General features: G+C 40.1%; 1 protein-coding gene across 5 annotated transcripts in view; it reads right to left on the bottom strand.

Moving 5' to 3' along the window:
• Nucleotides 1-23,419, bottom strand: part of mettl14 (methyltransferase 14, N6-adenosine-methyltransferase non-catalytic subunit) — a 64,054-nt gene that overhangs the window by 16,805 nt on the left and 23,830 nt on the right. For all 5 annotated transcript variants that reach the window (XM_069926593.1, XM_069926594.1, XM_069926597.1 and 2 more), the window contains 5 exons: nt 22,559-22,636; nt 8,944-9,031; nt 6,080-6,170; nt 5,811-5,952; nt 92-184 (listed from right to left, as the gene is read on the bottom strand). In XM_069926593.1, the coding sequence (XP_069782694.1) occupies nt 92-184; nt 5,811-5,952; nt 6,080-6,170; nt 8,944-9,031; nt 22,559-22,636 (492 nt within the window). The remainder of the gene's footprint in view (nt 1-91; nt 185-5,810; nt 5,953-6,079; nt 6,171-8,943; nt 9,032-22,558; nt 22,637-23,419) is intronic.

The following is a 23,419-nucleotide window of genomic DNA, read 5'->3' as shown; positions in this document are numbered from 1 at the left end:
GACAATTGGGCAGTTGTGCAGCAGACAGAATTTATCGTTAGAGTGAAGGAAGGACTTTTTTCTGGCCTAGATGGCTACAGGAATAACTCACCACTCTGCCAAGGTCGAGACCATCCCCAGAGCCACACCACAAAAATACAAATGATCTTAGAGCAGCAATTTCTTCAATTTCCAGCTTCATGATCTACAGAAGAAATTAAAAGAAGCAGCCTGTAGTTATTTCCCTGAATACTATAAACTGCACCTAATTTTTATCAATTCAGACCATATATACTCCTTTGTAAAGTAACATCAGTCCTTAAGTATGTAATGTTGATATCTACAAATATGAGCACGTAAAAGTTGATGGGGAAAAAAAACTTGATCTTACTACACATTTCACCGAGAGAAGCCTCTGGAAGAGGGTCAGAAGGGAACAGGATGAAAAATTAAAGCAATGGCTGAGCTGTTTCAGGATCGTGCTGGCAGAATGAATGAAAGTATTAAGCTCAATTTACATGTCATAACCAGCGAGAACAATGAACACAGAATCCCAAATTGAAAGAGAGCCAAATAACTTCTCATTTCATCTCTGAGACATGATTGTGGGCAGTGGGAAAAGTGGTAGGGAACAAAGACTGCAACTTAGTGTTGGCATGGGAGAGGTAGGGGTGCTTCTCCAGCTGTGGTCTTCTGCAGGGATCAGAGCACAGTTTGGGCTGTATACAAATGATCTGGATGAAAATGAAGGTGGTCGCATCAGTAAGCTTGCAGTTGACACAAAAATTAGAGTTGTGAGGAAAGGATGTTAATAGATCAGCTGTAAAGAGAAATAGCAGATGGCGATTAATCTGGATAATTGTGAGGTATTGCCCTTTCGGGAGGTCAAACGCAACAGTAAATGGTAGGACCCTTAGGAGCACTGGATTTACAGAGGTATCTCAGGGTGCAAGTTCATAGCACCCTGAGAGTGAGAGCACAGTGGATGTATGGGACACTGAGTTTAAAAGCCGGGACTTCATATTACATCTAAATAAAATTTTAGTTAAGCCACATTTGGAGTACTGTGTGCAGGTCTGGTTTCCACACAATATGAAGGATGTGGACAGTTTAGAGAGGGTGCTCAAAAGGTTAACCAGGATGTTGCCTGGATATAAAAGTATTGGCGAGAAGAGGATGGACAAACTTGGACAGTTTTTCCTGGAGGATCAAAGATTGAAGGAAAACATCATCATAGTACACAAAGTTATGAAAGGCAGATAGAGTAAACAGTTCGAGGCCTTTTCCCCAGGTTGAAAATGTCATACATAGAGGGTACGGGTCTAAGGAGAAACTGGAACAAGCTGAAAAGTATTGGAGGAACTCTTCAGACCATGCAGCATCCATGGAAAGCAATAAGTAGTCAACGTTTCACAATTGAGCCCTTCACCAAGAGCTTGATCCCTGATGAAGGGCTAAGTCCCTAAACACCCTATTGCTTTTCATGGTTGCTGCATAACTTGCTGAGTTCCACTAGCATTTGTTTATGGATGGCAGATGATTTGTTGAAAGTGGATGGAAAATGGTTTGTGTGGAATGGAATTGGTAAGGTGTGTTCAGGAAGGTTTCCTGACACAATATGGAGAAAGGCCAACTAGAGAGGCTATACTTAACCTGACATTGGGAAATGAAACAAGTCAGATCTCCCAGTGGGAAAAGAAAGTGATCACAACTCTCTCTCCTTTACCATAGTGCTGGAGAAGGACAGGAATAGACACTTTGAGCAGGATGAAGGAAATCTCCAAGGCATTCTACAAGTACGCAAAGAACAAGACAAGTTGGATGAGGATAGGTCGTTGGAAATGTGTGCATAGAGGGAACAGGTTCCTTGCTGAATATTTACCAAAGGTCCTTGGCAATTGTGAGGATGATTTAAAGCAGTCTGATATGCTTGAACATAAGAAAGAGGATATGTTGGACCTTTTGAAAAGCATGGACTTTGATCAGTGGCCAAGGCTACGGTGGGAAGTGAGGGAGGAGATTACTGAGCTATTGGCAATGACTCCACATCATCACTTGAGTGGGAAGAGGTACTGAAGGATTGGAGGATTGTAAATGTTGCTTCCCTGTTCAAGAAAGGGAGCAGAGTTAACCCAGGAACTTGTAGACCAGTGAATCTTACTTCAGTGGTGGGTAAGCTATTGGAGAAAATCCTGAAGGACAGGATTTACAAGCATTTAGAGAAGTATAATCTGATTAGTGATCGTCAGCATGGCTTTGTCAAGGGAAGGCCTTGTCTCATGAGCCTGATTGAAGTAAGAACAGTGGATGTAGCGTATATGAATTTCATTAAGTAATTTGATAAGGTTCCCCATGCAAGGCTCAAACAGAAAGTAAGAGGACATGGAATCCACTTTGTGGATTAAAATTCGCTTGCCTGCAGAAGGCAGTGGGTACATGTAGATGGTTGGTGACCAGTGGTGTTCTGCAGGGATCTATTCTGGAACACCTCCTCTTTATGATCTTTATAAATGACCTGATGAGAAAGTGGAAGGGTGGGTGAGCCATTTTGTGGATGACATCAAGGTTGGTGTTGTTGGTAGCCTGGAGGGTTGCCAAGGTTAGAGGGACATGGATAGGATACAGAACTGGGCTGAGAAGTAGGAGATGGTTTAACCCAGAAAAGTGTGAAGTAGTTCATTTGGGTAGGTCAAATTTGAAGGAAGATGACAATGTTAATGGGAAGAACTGAGACATCTTGGGGTTTGTGTCCAGAGGGAACTCAAAATTGCTGCACAGATGGATACTGTTGTTAAGAAGCCATATGGTATTTTGGCCTTTGTTAACTGTATGATTGAGTTTAAGAGCCCTGAAGTAATGTTGCAGCTGAACAAGACCTTAGTTAGACCTCCCATGGAATATTATGCTCAGTTCTGGTCACCTCTCTACAGGAAGACATGGATGCTATAGAGAGGGTACAGAGAAGATTTACAAGGATGCTGCTTGGATGGAAGAGCATGCCTTATGAGGATAGGTTGAAAGAACTTGGTCTTTTCTCTTTGGAGTGAGAGACGACATGTGGTGACCCGATAAAGGTGTACAAAATAATGAAAGGCATTGATCGTATGGATGGCCAGAGGTTTTTTCCCAGGGTCGAAATGGCTAACACAAAGGGGATTTAGGTGCTTGAGAGCAAGGAACAGGGGTTGGGGGGGGGGCGGGAACGGACAAGTTCTTCCAGAGAGTAATGGGTATATGGAATGTACTGATGGCTACAGTGGCAGAGGAAGTACAATAGGATCTTTTAGCAGACATCTGGAAAGGTAAATGGAACAGAGAGAAAAGTAGGGTTATGCAGCAGGTAAATTCTAGGCAGGTAGTCAGCACAACACTGTAGGACAAAGGACCTGTACTGTGTTGTAGATTTCTACGATCTCTGGAAGCTGTTGTGAAGTTCTACAAGTAAAATAGGCAAGAGCAAAAGCATGGGAAATGGAAACACATTAACCATACTGGGTTCCAAAGACAAGGAGAAATATTACAAGAAACCAGGTTATGAAAGTGGAAGAAGAGTTGAAAATGGTATAAAATTAAGGAAAATAAATGTTTGAGAGCAGGGCATCGATATTCAATGCTACAAAAAAAAAATTGAAGGAAGACACTAACTGGAATGCTCCATGTATTTCATGGAGCCAGGCCAGAGCCAGGCCAGAGCCAGGCCAGAGCCAGGCCAGAGCCAGGCCAGAGCCAGGCCAGAGCCAGGCCAGAGCCAGGCCAGAGCCAGGCCAGAGCCAGGCCAGAGCCAGGCCAGAGCCAGGCCAGAGCCAGGCCAGAGCCAGGCCAGAGCCAGGCCAGAGCCAGGCCAGAGCCAGGCCAGAGCCAGGCCAGAGCCAGGCCAGAGCCAGGCCAGAGCCAGGCCAGAGCCAGGCCAGAGCCAGGCCAGAGCCAGGCCAGAGCCAGGCCAGAGCCAGGCCAGAGCCAGGCCAGAGCCAGGCCAGAGCCAGGCCAGAGCCAGGCCAGAGCCAGGCCAGAGCCAGGCCAGAGCCAGGCCAGAGCCAGGCCAGAGCCAGGCCAGAGCCAGGCCAGAGCCAGGCCAGAGCCAGGCCAGAGCCAGAGCCAGGCCAGAGCCAGGCCAGAGCCAGGCCAGAGCCAGAGCCAGGCCAGAGCCAGGCCAGAGCCAGGCCAGAGCCAGGCCAGAGCCAGAGCCAGGCCAGAGCCAGGCCAGAGCCAGAGCCAGGCCAGAGCCAGAGCCAGGCCAGAGCCAGAGCCAGGCCAGAGCCAGGCCAGAGCCAGGCCAGAGCCAGGCCAGAGCCAGAGCCAGGCCAATATAGATTTCCAGAGTAATCATGAATTTGGGAGAAGTGAGAGGAGTCAAAATAAAAGTTATTCAATGAGAACACAAATTCAGTTGGATAGACAAGTGTAGTGGATGGGAATGAATTTGGTCTCTGTTCAATACCGTTCAATCTGGTGGGATAGGGAGATTTTGAGGGGTTGAGAAAAATGATACACCTCAGGCCATAAGAGTAGAAAATGTTCATGTAGAGAGGGCAATGGCAGCTTAGTATGGCAGACATTCTCAACCAGGGCCTTGCTGACTTGCTGGTGGCCACAACACATTTTAGTGAAAGCTTTGTTTTCTTTTCACTTCAGGTAACATGAATATTTTTAATGATTTTTAATGTAGGTCAGTAGGAGAGAAGTACGGGTTTATAAAAAACAAAACAACTGTCATAGGAAGGAGGCCGATATCCTTTGAGCAGAGCACGTTAATGGGGGGGGGGGGGGGGGGGGGGTGAATAACCAAAACAAGTTGGGATTGGCTGATGTAAGCAAATCTAGTATTATGTCAGATTTCTAATAGCAGCACTGTATTCATTTGGATTCTATTTAGTGGAAATAGATTCACATGCAGCCCGGTGGCTCATTTAAAATATTTGTAAGAAAGCTAATGTTAATCCAATCTCTATTTTTCATTAAAATGAGTTCATTAATGTTGGGAGCCAGCCTATACACAAATATAAATTTGTTTCATTCTATACATATATTTCAACAAATTCTTACATTGTCTTCCAATTAAGATTTGCATTTCAAAATCTACTCACTGGAAAATGCTAATTGATTTAGCAATCTTTTAATGATTCAAAGATGAACAAGTACCCACAGACATAGAGGAGATGAACAAGTACCCACAGACATAGAGGAGATGAACAAGTACCCACAGACATAGAGGAGATGAACAAGTACCCACAGACTGCAGATCCTAGAAACTGGAGCAAAAACAAAGTCCCCAGAAGAACTAAGCAGTTTGAGCAGCACCCTGTGGGGGCAAGCCCCTGTACCACAACTAAGTGTAGAGGGGACATTGGCAGTATAAAGAGACAAGATGGAGGAATGAGGAAGGGGCTGGTATGTGATAGGTGGAACTAAGAGAATAAATACCAATGTCTCTGTAAAGTAGCAAGTGTTTTTTATGCCATTGTCATGCATCACAAAGCTGGCATCCAATCAACAAGTGAACCACAGCACTATGAGTAGCATAATACCCATAATGAGTATGATCAATTTACCATGTTTGTCTATACATCAATACTTAAAATTAGACTACTTCTATGAATAAATAGTTTAAACAATTGCAGATCCTAATTTTGGTGACACTATGTAAGAATGTGAATTGGTAAATTTGCTTTTTAAATAATAATATTCTGAAATTATTTTAAAAGATTAGTGGCAAAATAATAGTTGGAAATAAAACGTACCCAATTTTATCCTTTTAAAAAGATAGCAAAGGGAAAGTTATTAAAGTAATTTTGTGGATGGATAAAAAATGGTTTTGCAAGCAGGACACTCACATCATCCCATGTCCAGCATTTTTCCATGGCTGTTACCCCAGTTTCTCTGTAATATTCTTCCAAGGGTGGTTCCACCAAAATAACATCAAATTTGCACTTGAGTTCTCGAATATCAAATGTTTCCAGATCAGCCTGTAAATACCTGTTTAGAAACAAAATTATAAAGTTAATTTCAAAATATATTCTATGCAGAATATTTTTCTGGACGACGTCATTTCTGCATCTGCAAACATCGATCTTTGTTAAGAATTGGACAAGGAAGCACTTACATGGGGGGAGTGTTAGTTTGTGAAATCAAGTCGTCCTTCAGCCGGATCAGCTCACGAAGTTTAGGATACTCTTCAAATCTGTCTGCGAGGCCTGGAATAAAAATTAAAGTATATTTTGATTTAGACAAGCTGCAGTTCAACAGACCATTGTTCAGCACCTTATGCTTGTTCCAACATTGATCAAGATCAAGGCAAACGTTTTACTGCAGCACCACATGCTTCGACCATCTAAAAAAAACATTTAATTTGTAAAGCACTTTCTGAATTTAACAAATCTCAAATCATGAAAAATGTGACAGGTTGAAATTTTAACCTCTCAATGATTCAAAGAAAACTAAATATTAAAAGACTCACTCCTGCTTTCAATGGAATGGTATAAAACGTATTTCATTCATTTAGATTACAGGTAGCTCCCAACTTACAATTGTAATGGGGACTGAAGGATCAGATTGATCGCAAGTCGGATTCGCTCCACTCACATGCCTGAGATCATGGAACATTCAACAAATGAACCTTTAGTGGGGACCTCAGGCTGCCGACATGGAATGGGGACTTGGGGCTGCTGCTTGGAGTGGGGACCACTGTATACAGTACTTTTAATACAAAATATGTACTTGTATAGTATTTCTATAAAGATTTTTTTTAAATTTTGGTTGTAAAGGTGGACGTAACTTAAGTAGGTTGGAAGTGGAGAACTACCCGAATATTGTATTGTAGCTAACTGCTACAAGCTATGGCTCTATGGAGCCTATAGTACAGGGGAAGTTATAGCTGCATGCAGGTTAGCTTAGAAAGAACATGCTGTTCCCAGAAAGAATGACACAAACCCCAGTTGGGTGTAGTTAACACACTCAGCTTTATTGGGCTCAAAGCCCTGCTTTTATTCTCAAGCTGATGGGCGTGATCAAAGCCCTCTCAGCACTGATTGATGTGTTTCCCTGATAGGCCAGTGAAGCTCTTTTGGTTGTGGCCAATGCTGCGGGGCTCGTGCAGCCTGCTGGATCGTCATGTCCGTCCTTCATTTTGTGAGGCCCCGAGGGGGAGCTGCGAAGGGCCACCACAGTATAACCTGATAGTCAGACAGCACCGTCACAGCTCAGATTGTTGTCAAAAATGCTGGAAAATCATGGCTTAATGTGCAATATTTGGCACAAGATCAACCTTAAAAGTTTACATCAGGAGTGGATAACTTTTTTAAAAATAAAACATATTTCACCATAAGTATTTCCTATGCCATCAGTGCTCTGTGATTAGTAAGGGATTGCTTAAGGTGGTATGTGAGTGGGAAGGTAAGTTTGAGAACCACTGCTCTAGACCCAATTGTCATGGAAATTCTTTGCTTGAGAAAAATTGTAATTGGCCCATTTCCTTTGGAGTTATGGAACTGTGCACATAACGATTAACACAGTGGTTTTCCAACCTGTTTCTTTCCACTTACATACCACCTTAAGCACTCTGTGACAGAGTATATCGAGGTGTTTGGGAGATAAATTGGGAAAGGTTTGTTAGCGAGATCACACACAAACACTTTAAAACACAGAATTTTTGCAGGAGCTTTTGCAAGAGTGCTCAGACTCATGATGGACTGTCAATTGCAAAAGGCAACAAACGAAACAACAGGCAGGAGCAGCTTTGTCTGGAAAACAACTTTCTGTCTGGAAGGTCATGTGATCTTTGCAGGCAGAGAGCAAGGAAAAAAAACAGGTTTGCTCTCAGAGTTGGTGGGAGAGAGAGAGAGAGAGAGAGAGAAAGAAAGAGGAGAGACCCAGACATCGGTTCCAGAGGGACAAGCTCGCCAGCTTTGGAGGACGGCCTGGTCAAAGGAGAGGACTGGCTGTCCGGTGTTTCCCATGGAATAGGGGAAACAGAAAGGAACTCTGTGATGATCTGAAAGAAAGAGGTTATCATCTGGAGAACCCTGAAGGGGGCAAGTTTCGTCAGCAAAACACTGGAGTGGCTGATTAAAAATAAATCAGTTATGGATGTCCTGGAACAAGAAAAATTCTCTCTCTGAAAACCAACAAGAACCTTTCAGAGTGGTAACCATTTACCTGTTAAGCACCAAAGCCTGGTGAACTTTATTAATATTAACATCTGTGCACAGTATAAGCATTGCCTCCAATCAGTGAGATTGGACTGTGAAGCAAAGAACTTTACTGAACTTACACACACGTGCGCTTAGAATTAGAGGGGGTTAAGTGAGTAATTTAGGTAAGTTAAAGTTTGATTCTATTTTCATGTTCAAAGATAACTGAAAGCAACTTTTGTTTAAGTAACCCTTTGTCGTGGTGCATATCTATTGCTGCTGGGTTTTGGGTCTTCTGGACTCAGAACAACTCCCTTACTAACCACAGAGCACTTATGGTATAGAAAATATTTAAGGTGGAATATGAGTTTTTAAAAAAAAAGGTTGCCCACCCCTGCTTTACATCAAGTACCTATCCCACATCATCAATTACATATTCAGTTAAAAAAAATACTTTAAAAATGTACTTCTGGACCAGTTTATGTGTTCATTAACAAAGCACCAAGTTCTTTAATCCTGACACTTAGCTATAAATAAAGTGATCTTCCAAGAACTGTACTGCAGAAAGCAACCTGGTTGCACTTCTCACAAGTCCCCACAAATTTATTGTTCCAATATCACACATACATTTGCCAACAGACAATTTAACATTAGCACCATATGATCATGGAATAATTTTCAGTAAAAATAAGGGAAATCTGTATAAGCTAAATATCAGGGTTTAAGCATCAGATTAAAATCAAATCAAACTTTTAAATTGGTTCTGCTTTCCACATTTAATATCATCTGAGCATTTCTGTGCAGTCTTAAGGACACACTGATTATTCTTTTAACTTACCTACGTCACGAATAAAGTTCTGAGGGCGATGACCAGTGTCCACAAAATGTTGGCAGTAATCATTGTGCGGATTCAAGCTTTGTGTGCCCTAGTGGAAAGTTGAATGAAATAAACAAAAAGATCTCATAACAGCATGGACAACTATACAATATTAGCATAAACTACAATACCTTTCTTCTGGATGAGGTCAATGGTTTCTGTGCTTTGCTTTGAAAGGAAAATCAATGAAGAACCCACACAAGCCCCCAGGGCGACTGTGCTCCCAACTTCGAAAGCTGATGGGAACAGAACCTTCAGGAAGACGAATCCACGAAAAGTATCAGCCACCAAAGTCACAGAGAGAAAGCCGGGGAGTTGGGCTGAGTGGGAGGATGGATCAGCTCATGATTAGAATGGCGGAGCATACGCGATGGGCCCACTTCTGCTCCTATATCTTGTGATCGTCAGTTCATTGAGTAGCATCACACCAAGAATCACGTACTCCGCGTTAGCAAAACCAAGGAGATGATGGTGGACTTCAGGAGGAAGTCAGAACACGACGCAGTCCTCATTGAGGGCTCAGTAGTGGAGAGGGTCAAGAACCTCAAATTCCTAGGTATCAACATCTCCGAGAATCTGTCCTGGAGCCTCCACATTGATTCAATCATGAAGAAGGCTCGCCAGTGGCCATACTTTGTGAGGTGTTTGAGGAGATTTGGTATGTCACCAAAGACTCTCGAAAACTTCTACAGGTGTGCCGTGGAGAGCATTGTGACTGGTTGCATCACTGCCTGGCATGGAGGTGCCAATCTCAGGATAAGAAAAAAAACTCCAAAGGCTTGTTCACTTGGCCTGTGATATCAGAAACCAGACTTCACTCCATCAGGGACACCTACATGAGGTGGTGTTTTAAAGAAGCAGCCTCTATTTCAAAGACTCCCACCACTCAGGCCACACCCTCTTCATTCTGCTATCATCGAGAAAAAGGTTCAGGACCTGAAAGACGAGCACTCAGTAGCACAAGAACAGCTTCTTCCCTGCTGTCATCAGATTCCTGAATAATCAATGAACCAAAGATTATGGCCTTACTTTTCATGCATTATTAGTATATTTTTTTCATATTTATTGTTGCACGATGGTTTATAATATGAATGTTTGCTCGATGACGCTGCTGCAAAACACCAAATTTTGTGACTTGTTCATGACAATAAATTTGATTCTGATTAACTCAGACAATGGACCTGACCGCATCCTAAAACTTCTGAGAAACCACTGGCTGTGGCTTTTGAGGACACAATTTAATTTAATTTTTTTTTAATTTAGACATACAACATGATAACAGGCTCTTCTGGCCCATGAACCAATACCGCCAAAATATCCCAATTAACCTACAATTCCTGTACATTTTGAAGGAGGAAACTGGAGCATCTGGAAGAAACCCACGCAGACATAGGGAGAGCATACAAACTCTTTACAGACTCTTGCCAGATTAGAAACTGGGCCACTGGTGTCGTATTAGCATTGCAACCTCTCGCCACAACTGTCAGAGGTTCTCACCTACTTTAAAAGCAGTGCCTCAGAAGAGTAAAATGGCATACCTCAATGCCCATCAGCCAGTGGCAATGATGTCTATCTATTATGATGAAGTGCTTTGAGAGTTGATTATAGAACCAATCAACTCTTATCTCAAGAAGGTCCTGAACCCAATGCAATTTGTCTGTTGTCACAATAGGTCAATGTCAGGTGCCATCTTGCTGGCCCTAAACTCTGCATTAGATTACCTGAACCACAGGACCACCTGAACCACAGGACCACCTGAACCACAGGACCCCCTGAACCACAGGACCCCCTGAACCACAGGACCCCCTGAACCACAGGACCCCCTGAACCACAGGACCCCCTGAACCACAGGACCCCCTGAACCACAGGACCCCCTGAACCACAGGACCCCCTGAACCACAGGACCCCCTGAACCACAGGACCCCCTGAACCACAGGACCCCCTGAACCACAGGACCCCCTGAACCACAGGACCCCCTGAACCACAGGACCCCCTGAACCACAGGACCCCCTGAACCACAGGACCCCCTGAACCACAGGACCCCCTGAACCACAGGACCCCCTGAACCACAGGACCCCCTGAACCACAGGACCCCCTGAACCACAGGACCCCCTGAACCACAGGACCACCTGAACCACAGGACCACCTGAACCACAGGACCACCTGAACCACAGGACCACCTGAACCACAGGACCACCTGAACCACAGGACCACCTGAACCACAGGACCACCTGAACCACAGGACCACCTGAACCACAGGACCAATTTTCAATGACTACAGATCGGCTTTCAACACCATCATACCAGCAAGACTCGTGTCCGAGCTAAAGGACCTTGCACTCTGTCCATCTGCAACTCAATCCTCCACTTACTCATCAGCAGACCTTGAACAGTGAGGATCAGCAACATCACCTCCTCCATAGTGACCATCAACAAAGGGGCACCTTGCTTAGCTGCCTTCTCTTACTCTCTGCACATTCATGACTGCATAGCCAAGTTTGGCACCAACACAATCCACAAATTTACTGATGACACAGGAAATGATGAGTTAGAAAACAAGATGGAGACTTAGAACCTAGTTGGATTGTGCCAGACTTGCTCTCAGTGTCACCAAGACCAAAGAGTGTATTGTTGATTTTACAAAGGAGAGGCAAAGGGACCATACACGTGTCTGCATCGTTGAGACATAGGTGAAGGGGGTCAGACCTCCAAGTTCCTGGCAGCCAATATTTCAGAAGACCTCTTCTGAAGCCAGCATATTGAGCCAACATCTTCACTTTCCAAGGCGTCTGAGGAGGTTTGGCATATCATCAAATATTTTATCGGACTTCTACATGTGCGTTTTGGAAAGGATACTGACTGGTTGCATCCAGCCTGGTTTGGGAATTCAACTGGTCAGAAATGCAGAAGAATTCTGCAGGTATAAACATAGTTAGGCCCTTCACAAGGTCAGACCTTTCTCCACTGAATGCATGTCTGAAAGGGGCTGCCTCATAAAGACAGCCAATATCAAAAAATGCTTCCATCACCATAGACACAACCTTTCCTCTCTACTCCCTTTGACAGAAGGCACAGAGACTTGAAATCCAGAACCTCCAAGTTCAAAAACTGTTTCTTTCCAACAGTAATCAAGCTCATACACATTCCCATTACACTGCAATTTTCCTTGCAATTAATATATATATATATATAATTTGTATGTCTCTTTTTGATTTAAAAATGTATACTATTGTACAACACCTCATATTCCACCTGGGCACTCAACAACCAGATGGTATTAACATCAACTTCTCCAGTTTCCGTTAAACCCCTCCCGAGTCTCTCTCTTTCCCAATGACTGTCTCCTCCAGTTCCCCAACCCTCCCCTCTCCTATCAAAGAGCTACCCTCTTCTGTTACCACTTTTTTCTCTTTTACTCTCTTACCTGCACCCACCTGGACTTAACATTGGCCTGTACTCCTCAGCTTCACTCTTCCTCCCTCCTCTCCCACCATTTTATTTAGACGCCTGCCTATTTTTGCTTATACCTTAATGAAAGGTTCAGGCCCGAACATTGGTTACTTTTTACTTCCTGTAGATGTGGCATGACCCGCAGTTTCTCGGGCACATTTGTGCATTACACACGGCCCCAGAATCTGTTTCTTGTTAAACTACCATTATAGGTGGGAGATATTTTAGTATTAAGTACCCGTTTAGCTGCAGCAAGCAAGGATTTCTGTGCATATGCACATTGTACAATGTATATGAAAATTCATTATCATAATCTTGTTATTCAGATATCTTTCAGCAAAACAAAGTAGTATTAAAGCTTCATTTAAAAACTCAAGAATTGTTTTTGTAAAAATAAAGAGATCATCTTGATTAAGCAACAATTTTCAACCACCTACATCCATTTAAACTATCCATTCTCAATAGGGGCCACAATTCTCAATAGGGGCCTGGGGGGGGTCCACAGACTAAAATCATAAAACATATTTTATGTAGACAGAAGTACAGAAGAACCCAACTAAATGGCTGCTTCACAGGGAAGGGGGCCCATAAACTTTGAGCAGAGTCTTTTGGTTCACTTAGTGCAGACCAATTATAACAAACCGATGGATCCACAAGTGATCCACAGACTGCCGAGGCTGAGAAAGACGGATTTAGATAGCTATTTCAAAGTTGGTCAGCACTGTCTGAAAATACCCAATACTTTACCTTGTTATATTTATTGAGGGCAAAATTAGATGCTAATTATTGAGCTATGTCTGATGTTCAAATTAGTATTTAAACTTTTAACATTTTCCTGCTTAAAATGAAAATCAGTAACTAGATTACAGAAGTCACAATGCGAAAGGTTTAGATGGGGTAAAATTTGTCAAAAGTGTTCAGAGAAGTATCTTCCAACAATATGTGAAGGCTCCCACAAGGGAGAGGGCAACAGTTGATCTAGTCTTGGGAAAAACCTTTGGAGACCAGCAATCCTTATACTATTAGTTTTAAGATACAATGCCCTTCATAATGTTTGGGACAAAGACACAAATCTTCCTTTTTTTTGGCCCCTGAGCTGAACAGTTTTAAATTTGCAATTAAAAAAAACACATCATGTGATTAAAGAGCAAATTCCAGATTTTATTAAAAGTTATTTGTTTACATTTTGGTTTGACCATGAAATAATTACAGCTCTTTTACACATAGTTTCCCCATTTCAGGGCACAGTAATGCTTGGGACATTTGGCTTCAGGTGTGTTTAATTGCTTTATTGGTGCTGGTACAAGAGAGCTAGGCTTGCTTTTACACCTTTAGTATCTGGAGTTGCTATTTTTCAACACGACGACCAGATTGTGGCAATGAAAGTCAAAGAAGCCATTGTGAGGATGAAAAATAAGAATAAAACAGTAAGAGATATTGCCCAAACTTAGGATGACTAAAATCAGAGGGACCTCCTGCTGGGCGTTGATGGAGAAGCAGCTTTTTGCAGTTGGTCCAATTTACCTTACTGTTTCCAACCTTTTTTAATCCTTATTCTTATATTCCACATTGCTTACTGAAGCTACTGGAGTAACTGTCTTTATCATTGCTACAAGGAATAAAGGTACTAGATAAGAAGTGCACCCTACTGTGTCTTTGGAGACTATCATCAATTTGCTTCAACAACATAGAAAAGAATCCTCAGATGAATTACTGTGCAATAATTCAGAAATGCATTTAAGCAGATGGATGCCAAACTGGATTCTGTTCAAAACACCTTAAAAGAATATGATAAATGTATTCAAGTGTTTTGGATGGAAGTTTTTTTTAATTATTTAAATAATTTAGTTTGTAAAATGTTAAGCTCTTTGATTCTGAATTAACTATTAAAATATTTTAATATTTGTGTATTCTTTACTTTAAGGTTTTCTCTTGTTAATAATGGTGATGTGTGTTATTAATATTATGGAAACATCTAACTGCACTAACTCTTGTTTTGTCTCATTTGGAACACATTCAAGGTTTCATTCTGTTACGCCTCACCAGCAGCAATTGAGAGGACACATAAACAAATGGGTTAAGTTTAACACAAAATTTATTAACAAACTAATAATAGAATTAACCCAATAAACTTAACACCCAAACAACAGCCTTAATGGAAACTCTATATAAACAACAGATTATTATACAGCATATGCAGAGAAAAAACACAGAACATTACAGTCCAAGCTGAAATACCCCGAAAAAAAATCACTAAAAATTCCCCAAAACAAAACCCCCATGTCAGTCACATCAGTCAGTCAAGAAGGATCAGATCACACTGATCCAGGCTTGGGATTATTTGATTCCTTGCCCACTGGTCTTTTAATTTGAGGATGTATGCAGATGACCGTGGTCCCTAGAGACTTTCAATCCTGTCAGGGGAACACAAGACTGGCAGGAGTTTCGAATGTGGCATCAACCACCTTTACTTTCTTCACCTGGGAATTTCACGGTAACCTCCCAGTCACCACATGAGGTTCATGCCTCCAAAGCCCTTTTTTGGATTAACAAGGGAATTTCTGTCACACGAGTCTTTTTAAAGCACTTTTTGGGGTTAACAAGTGACCTTCTGTCACACTGGCATTTTAATTCAACCCCACAATCTGATTAAGATCATTTTTTAAAGTTCTTGGAGGAACAAGTTACTTTCTTTTTTGAAAAAAAAGCACTGTGAAAGAGAATTCCAGTCTTATTGTTTGGGACGTTTTTATTAGGGGACAAATGACCTCTTATACTGCAAGCATCAAGAAAAAGTAAAATAAAGAGAAAGCTGATTTAGCTAACCAACTGAAACAATTATATCAAAGATATGCTCTGGCTCCAGACCACGCCTTATATAAACAGCATGTTGAAATTAAAACTAAGTATGAGGTTCTTCTAACATATCCAATTGAAAGCCAATTTTTAAAAGCTAAATGTCAATTTTATGTACATGGAGAGAAAAAAAAACAGGTAAACTATTGGCTAATCGATTAAAAACTTTAGTAGCTAAACAGCAAATCAAAGAAATTCATAAAGCTAATGGTGCAATAACAAATGATCATTTAGAAATAAATGATATCTGTAAGGAATTTTATTCTAAATTGTATAGTTCTGATTCTCCCAAGGATGATATTGTAATTAATAACTTTTTAGATCAATTGCTGCTAATCGAAGCAATTGGATCAACCTACTTCACATGAAGAAATTGCCAAGGCTGTAAGTTCATTACATTTTGGGAAATAACCAGCTCTTGATGGATTTCCTGGAGAGTTTTCCTCAGTTCTTACACTTCACCTATGTTGTTTTTTTTTCTGATTCTTTTAAACTGGGCAAATTTGCCACAGTCTTTTTATGAGGCTCCCATCTCGCTAATTCTTAAAAAGAATAAAAATCCAGTCAACTGCTCTTCAATATCTCGACTCAATGTGACACTAAAATTCGATCCAAAGTTTTGGCTCATAAACTTGAAAATATTTTACCATTTATTATATCTGATGATCAGATTGGATTTATTAAAAATCAATATTCTGATTTAAATATACATAGTTTATTAAATATTATATACTCTCTTTCTAAGAAGGTTTCGGAATGTGTGATATCTGTGGATGCTGATAAGGCTTTTGATCGGATAGAATGGAATTATTTATTTAAGTCTTTCGAAAAATTTAATTTTGGATCTGACTTTATTGAATGGAATAAATTACTATATCTATCCCCTTCTACCTGTGTTCATACTAATTTTCAGAATTCTAAACCATCTAAACTTCAGCGTGGAATCAGACAAGGATGCTTTTTCAGTCCATTGCTTTTTGATCTGGCTCTAGAACCCTTAGCTATCACTTTTCGAGAATCAAATGATATTACCATTATTTTAAGGAAGGGCAGAGCCCACAAAGTTTCACTTTATGCTGATGATGTATTGGTTTTTTTTACATTTATTTATAATTCTGAGACTTCATTTCCTTCTACGGTTTCTTTAATTTCTCATTTTAGTCGATTTTCAGGTTATATGTTAAATTTACATAAAAGTGAATTTTTTCCTTTGAATAATTTGGCACCGATAAATACTAATCTTTCTTTTAAGATTGTAAGAAATTAATTTACTTATTTGGGTGTATCAATTACTAAAAATTATAAACATCTATTCAAAGAAAATTTTCTCACTTTAATAAAATAGACGAGAGGGGCACTATCAAATTGGGCCCCGCTCTCTTTATCTTTGGTTGGTCGAATCAACTCTATTAAAATGAATATATTACCTAAATTTATATACTTATTTAGGCTTTGCCTGTTTTTATTCCTGTCTTTTTTTGATTCCCTTGATTCAATCTCATCTTCTTATAAATGGAAGAACAGACAGCCTCACCTAAATAAAGTCCATCTACAAAAACTTAAAAAGAATGGAGGTTTAGCCTTACCGAACTTTAGGTTCTATTATTGGACCGTCAATACAAGTATACAAATTACTTTTTGTCATATTATATTAACCATGAAGACTGGGTTTCTTTGGAATATAATTTTATTAATCTCTGAAGAAACTTGGAATGTAATTTTTAAATTGGTTAATACCTCATCTTTATGTGCTCGCCACTGTCTCCTACAATTTAAAATAGTCCATAGGGCACACGTCCAAAGTTAAATTATCTTGTGTTTATGCGGATACTTCTCTTTGTTTGAAAGATCCAACAATGGAGATGCTTCATTAATTCATATGCTTTGCACATGCCAGAGTCTTGGGAATGAAGTATTTCAAACTTTTTCTGTACTTTTAAAATTAATTTTAAGCCTAGTCCTTTAACTACCCTGTTTGGTACTGTTGGAAGAGTGACATAACTTTAATGGCATCTGACTTGCATATATTAGCCATCATTTCTCTTATGGCGAGGTGGGCAGGTGTTTCTCAAATGGAAGGACATTGCTCCACCTACTCAGGCTTAATGCTACGTGATGTAATGTCATGTTTAAATTTAGAGAAGGTTCGATGCTTAATTTCAGATTTGAATTAAAATTTTCAAACACAGAGACCCTTTTTGAATTACTTTCAAAATCTTTGATTTGGGATTAATGCAGTGGTGTTGACTAAGCCAATTTAGTACACTGATAAGGATTTTTTTTCCTCCTTTCTTTGCCAAACAGCTTCATTTTTGGTAGTGGGCTTAGATTTTCTTTTTTATAATAAAATAAAATATTATTACAATTTGTTTGATTGAAAATGTGGGGTACCTTAGATAAAATGGTATGATCAAAGTGTAATGTATTATTTTTTGACTTTTAATATGTATCTTTATGTACACTGTATTTTTCCAATGTGGAATTTAAATTTAAATAAAAATATTGAAAATATTGCCAAGAAGTATTTAAAAAAGTCTGCAGAATTCTGGAAAAAGGTCTTGTGGACAGATAAGACCAAGATTAACCTGTATGAGAGTGATAGCAAAAACAAAGTGTGGAGAAGTAAAGGAATTGCTCAGGATGCAAAGCATACTATCTCATCTGTGAAACATAGTGGTGGGTGTGTTATGACTTGGGCATGTATGGCTGCCAGAGGTACTGATGCACTTATTGATGATCATGTAACTGCTGATGGCCATAGCAAAATGAATTCTGGAGTGTATAGAAACATCAACTTGCTCAAGTTCTGATGATGTTTATGAATCACAGACTTCAAACAGTCATTGCATGCAAGGAATATGCAAAAAAGTACTAAACATGACTATACTATGCCCCAAATATTATGGTGCCCAGAAATAAGCAGCGTGTATATATATATATATATATATATATATATAAAAAGTGCTATAATTTCTACATGGTCAAACCAAAATGTACAAAAATACCTTTTAATAAAATGTGGAATGTGCACTTTAATCACTTGTGAATTGCTGGATTACAAATTTAAAACTGTGGCACAGAGGCAAATAAAGGAAAAAGAATGTCTTTGTCCCCAACATTATGTGGAGAGATAAAGAGCAGGATGAGTTAACATTCAGAATTCAGGCAAGACCAACTTTGAAGGTATAAAATGAGAACTAGCTCAAGTTAATCAGAATATGTTATTTGAAGGAAGAGCAATGCTATGAAAATGGGATGTTTTCAAAAGTATGCTGACAAGAGTCCAGGATCAGACATACAAGCACTGGGAAGCTTGGATGACGATGGAAATTCAGGCTCTAGTCAAGATCAAGAAGAAGGCATGGGACAAGTGTAAACAGCTGGGATCAAGTATACACCTGGAGGAGTTTCAAAAACTAAAGGAGCAAGCAAAAAAAGGAAATCAAGTGGGCAAAAAGGGGGACAGGTGATAGCCATGGAAAATAACATTAAGCAAAATCCCAAGAGATTTCAACGTACATAAAGGGAAGAAGGGCAACCAGATTAAAAATGAGGGATCCCTCCACAATCAATCCAGTTAACTTGGTGTGAAGCCACAGGAGGTGGCCAAGGTCCTCATGAGCATTACTCCTCTCTTTTTACTGTGGAGAAAGACACAAGGACTGGGAAATTTGGGACAGTCAATGGTATTGTCTTGAGAACAGCCAATATTGCAGTTGAGGTGCTGAATGTCCTGATGTGTTTGAATGTGGACAAATCTCCTGGGCCTCATATATCCGAGGATATTACGGGAAGCTAAAGAGAAAATTGCAGGTGTGCTGGCTGAGACTTTTGAGTCATCATCATTAAAAGTGAGGTGACAAATGTTGTGCCTCTATTCACGAAGGGCAGCAGGGGAAAGCCTGGGAAATACAGAGCAGTGGCCCTAATACAGTATCGGTAGTTGTACTAGAGAGCACTGCAGGGGATAGTCAGCATAATTTTGTATGCAGGAGGTTACGTCTCACAAAAATATGATTTGAGTATTTGAAGATGTGTCCAAGAAGGTTGACGAGCACATAACCATTTAGCAAGGGATTCGATGAGGAAGGCTGATCTGGGAGGTTAGATGGCATGGGTTCCAAGGTGAGATTTGGATTTCAGATTTATTATTGGAGTACATACATGATATCAAATACAACCCTGAGATTCTTTTTTCTGTGAGGCAGAATTACCACTTATTGGTAGTGCAAAAATAACTGTACACAATGCACACATGTAAACAAATAAAGAAATGTAAACAAACTGACTGTGCAATTCAGAGATAACAGAAGAAGGAGAGAGTGGTTGTGGATGGTTGTTTCTGGGACTGAAGGATTGTCATTAGTAGTGTGCCACAGGATTCAATAATTGTCATCTATATCAATGATTCGGATGAAAATGTTCATGGCATGATTAGCAAGTTTGTGGAGAACACTGAAGTGTCTGGTATTGTTGATAGTGAAGACAGTTGTCAAAGATTGTAAAAGATCTTGGTCAGTTGAGCAGGTGACTACAGGGATGGCTGAATGAATTTAATACAGAGACATGCGAGGTGTGGCATTTTGGAAAGTTTAAGATGGGGAGAACCTTCACAGTGAATGGTTGGGATCTGGGCTATGTTGTAGAGCAGAATAATCCAGGAGTACAGATACAAAGTATTTTGAAAGTGGCATCACAGGTAGATGAATTGAACTGCAGAGGCTGTGGGTATGCTGGAGGCGAATCCACGAACACTCAGTAACTTCAAAGAGATTTATTTTGCTTCTCTTTCTCCTATTGTTAGGGGCACTGGGCAATTCTCATGCGACACTATGCCTTATGGCAGACAAAAGCTAATGTTTAGATGTATGTGACATTTTTAATGTATTATCATGTGACAATAAAAGGAACCTCGAATGGGGTAATCACAAAAGGTTTCAGCACATTGGCATTCATTAGTCTGTGTATTGAGTGTAGAAGTTGGAATATCATGTGTTCAGTTTTGAACAATGAGTTATGGGAAAGATATTGTCAAGTTGGAAAGGGTGCAGAGAAGACTGACAAGGATGTCGCCAGGACTCAGGAGCCTGAGCTATAGAGAGGCAGCAGGCTAGGGCTTTATTCTTTTGAGCACAGGAGGATGAGAGGTGAAATCAGAAGTATACAAAGGCAGGAGAAAAGTAGATTGGGAGAATGCAGTCTTTTGCCTCAAGTAGGGAAAAGTAGAAACCAAAGGGGAGGAGGAAGAGATTTAACAGAAACCTGAGAAACAATTAAAAACCAGAGGGTGGTGAGTGCATGGAATAATGGGCTGCTGAAGGAAGTGGCTGAGTCAGTTGCATATTTTAAGGAAAAAAAAATGGAGAGGAGAGGTTTCGATAGAATGGCCGAATGCAGGCAGTAGCATGGGTGCATCATTCTAGTCAGAATGGGCAAGTTGGGCCAGAGTCTGTTTCCACCATCTACAACTATGACTCTCCAATAAATGCAAAAATGAACAGACTTACAAGCATATTTCGACCAAAAGGCAATAAACAAGAGTTAAGAAAAGCAAAATTAATTGCCTTCAAAAAATCTTAGTTCTTCCTTTTTGATGTGAAGAATCATTACACCCTCCAACCAACCCCATCACATTATTTTATGGGCAATCATCGTGGTTAACCACAGCCAATACGGTTGTGTTATGCCAATCAACCATGAACTTCAGAACTTGCTTTTTGTTGTTGTCTTGCCACAAGCAGGACATTTTCCTTACTCAGCCATCTTCAAAAACTTTTACATTAATTGCCCTTATATAAAATATACATTAGTATCTATATTCATTGTGCTGTATTGCCTAAGTTACTGATCTTAAAAATGAGGGATATGCCAATCAAGTTGGAAAATCAATTTAACTCAACAGCATTACTTGAAGACTCAAGTTAAAATGATACATTGCTGTTAATGTGATCCACTCAGCTGTGCATAAAATAGCTCTGCTCTTTCATTCAGCATTCTTCTATATACAAAAGTAACAGTCAAATTTTGAAGACCAATTTTTAGGGTAAAATTTTGGGGTTTGACTATTATACGCAGACTACTTTTGACCATGCTAAGTACCTGCATCGTTCGTGATGTTGGGAGCTTGGATGGGTACATGGGACTGGGTGTTAAGCCTATATTTGGGGGGGTCTGAAACTCCAATCAGCAAGCGGTCAGCTTGGGCGTTTGGAACTTGGATGAGCAGGCAGCCAGAACCTGAGTGAGCGTCGGTGGTAGGCACGTCAGATGGGTGGACAGCCGGCCGGGACCGGGTGATAAGTCTGCGTTCAGAGAATTTGGTGCTTGGATGGGCAGGGGCCAAAAATATGGGGTCGACTTTTACATAGGATTGACTATTACATGTGCATATACGGTATTTGGAGACTTAAGGTACATATCAGGAAAAGGATAAGGAATTGTATGATATTTATAAAATTGAACACTGCCCATACAGAATTCTGCAAGTTTAAAGAATTTTGCATATATCAAACCTTGTCTTTTCATTTCCAAACCAAAATCACCAAAAGCTAAACATTAGGAATTGAGGGACTAGACCAGTGGTTTTCAAACTACCCCCCCTAAACTCACACCCAAAGCCATAAGTGCTCTATGATTAGTAAGAGATTGCTTAAGGTGGTATGTGGGTAGAAAGAAAAAGTTTGAAAACCACTATTTTAATCGTACCTAATTGACTCGTTATGTGCACGGTTTCATAACTCCAAAGGAAATGGGCCAATGACAATTTTTCTCAAGCAAAGTATTTCAGTAACAATTGGGTCTAGAACAGTGATTTTCAACCTTTCCTTCCCACCCACATACCACCTTAAGTAATCCCTTACTAATAAGAGTACTATGGCAAAGGGATTGCTTAAGGTAGTATGTGAGTTTAGGGAGGGGCAGTTTGAAAACCACTGGACTAGACAAATTCATGTGCCATGAAATCATAGCATTCATAAAGTTTATAGTACTGTGCAGGACACTTATCGACCAGATACACAACTAATATAGGATCTTGAAACCTTCAAGATCACTGCATTCTAGTCTCTGGTGGATCACCATATCTTTCTCCCTCTCAAATTCCCAGCTGAAGCATTGCCACTGCTACCCACCACAACTTCTCCTTATCATTATTTTCTGGTAGATCACTCACTATTTAAGTTCAAAAATACAACCTATTATTTCAATCACTTGAGAGTTACTATGCTTTTATCAAATTCAGTATTAAAAAAACAGATGAAAATGTATTTACCTTCAAGAATGTGCTAGAATCTTTGTAAATTTCCTCATTGTATTGCATTTCCGTTTCCTCTTCTTCCACAACTTCATCCTATCAATGATGAATTTTGGGAACATTAAAATAGATCAAAGATTTTGGTACATATTATACTCAATTTTGCACATCACAACAGATATTTTACAATGGCATATCTGTATATGCCAGCTGGAACATTTTGCCTTGGCTTTGATCGAAAGCAAAATGTTAACGTTCTTTGTGGGCTTAAAACAGCAATATATTGCATTTTCCTTCGTCAATGGAATAGATATGCTCTTCTCTGATCAGCAAACAGAATTAATTTCAACGGCACAATGTTACAGACAATGTTTCAATATATATTTATTTTGGATTACTATGTATCCCTCGATTATCTGTAAGGTGTACTGTGGGTCTGTGCGCGCACGCACTGAGCCAAAGATGCACTGTTTCACCTGGTTGTATATGTATATATCCAATCAGATGACAATAAATGAATTGAAATTTCTAGTGAGATGCATTTAAAATATACAAATCCTTAAAGTTCTAATCAATTTGTGAGAATATCGTACAAGTGCTCCATATCATTATGCCCTTTTCGATAGTTTAAAATCACAAACCTAGCCCTCCAGCATTTTGTTTCTCTTTAGATAGGTTGTTAATAAAGGTGGGCACCAAAAGAGAGGTGATGGAACTTCGAAAGAAGACAATGCTTGACAGAAGCCATTGCAGATAAAAATCATGTAATTTATAACCAAGCAGACCATGACTGTAAACTTAAATGCATGACAATTCTTATTTAATCTAGATTTGAATTTTATGTAAACATTCGACTTTATGAACAGTGGTGTGATTTTT

This window comes from Narcine bancroftii, chromosome 3, assembly GCF_036971445.1.
Source record: "Narcine bancroftii isolate sNarBan1 chromosome 3, sNarBan1.hap1, whole genome shotgun sequence".
Classification (NCBI taxonomy): Eukaryota; Metazoa; Chordata; class Chondrichthyes; order Torpediniformes; family Narcinidae; genus Narcine; species Narcine bancroftii.
Note: the sequence above shows the minus strand (reverse complement) of the source record. Positions and strands in the feature narration are given on the sequence as shown.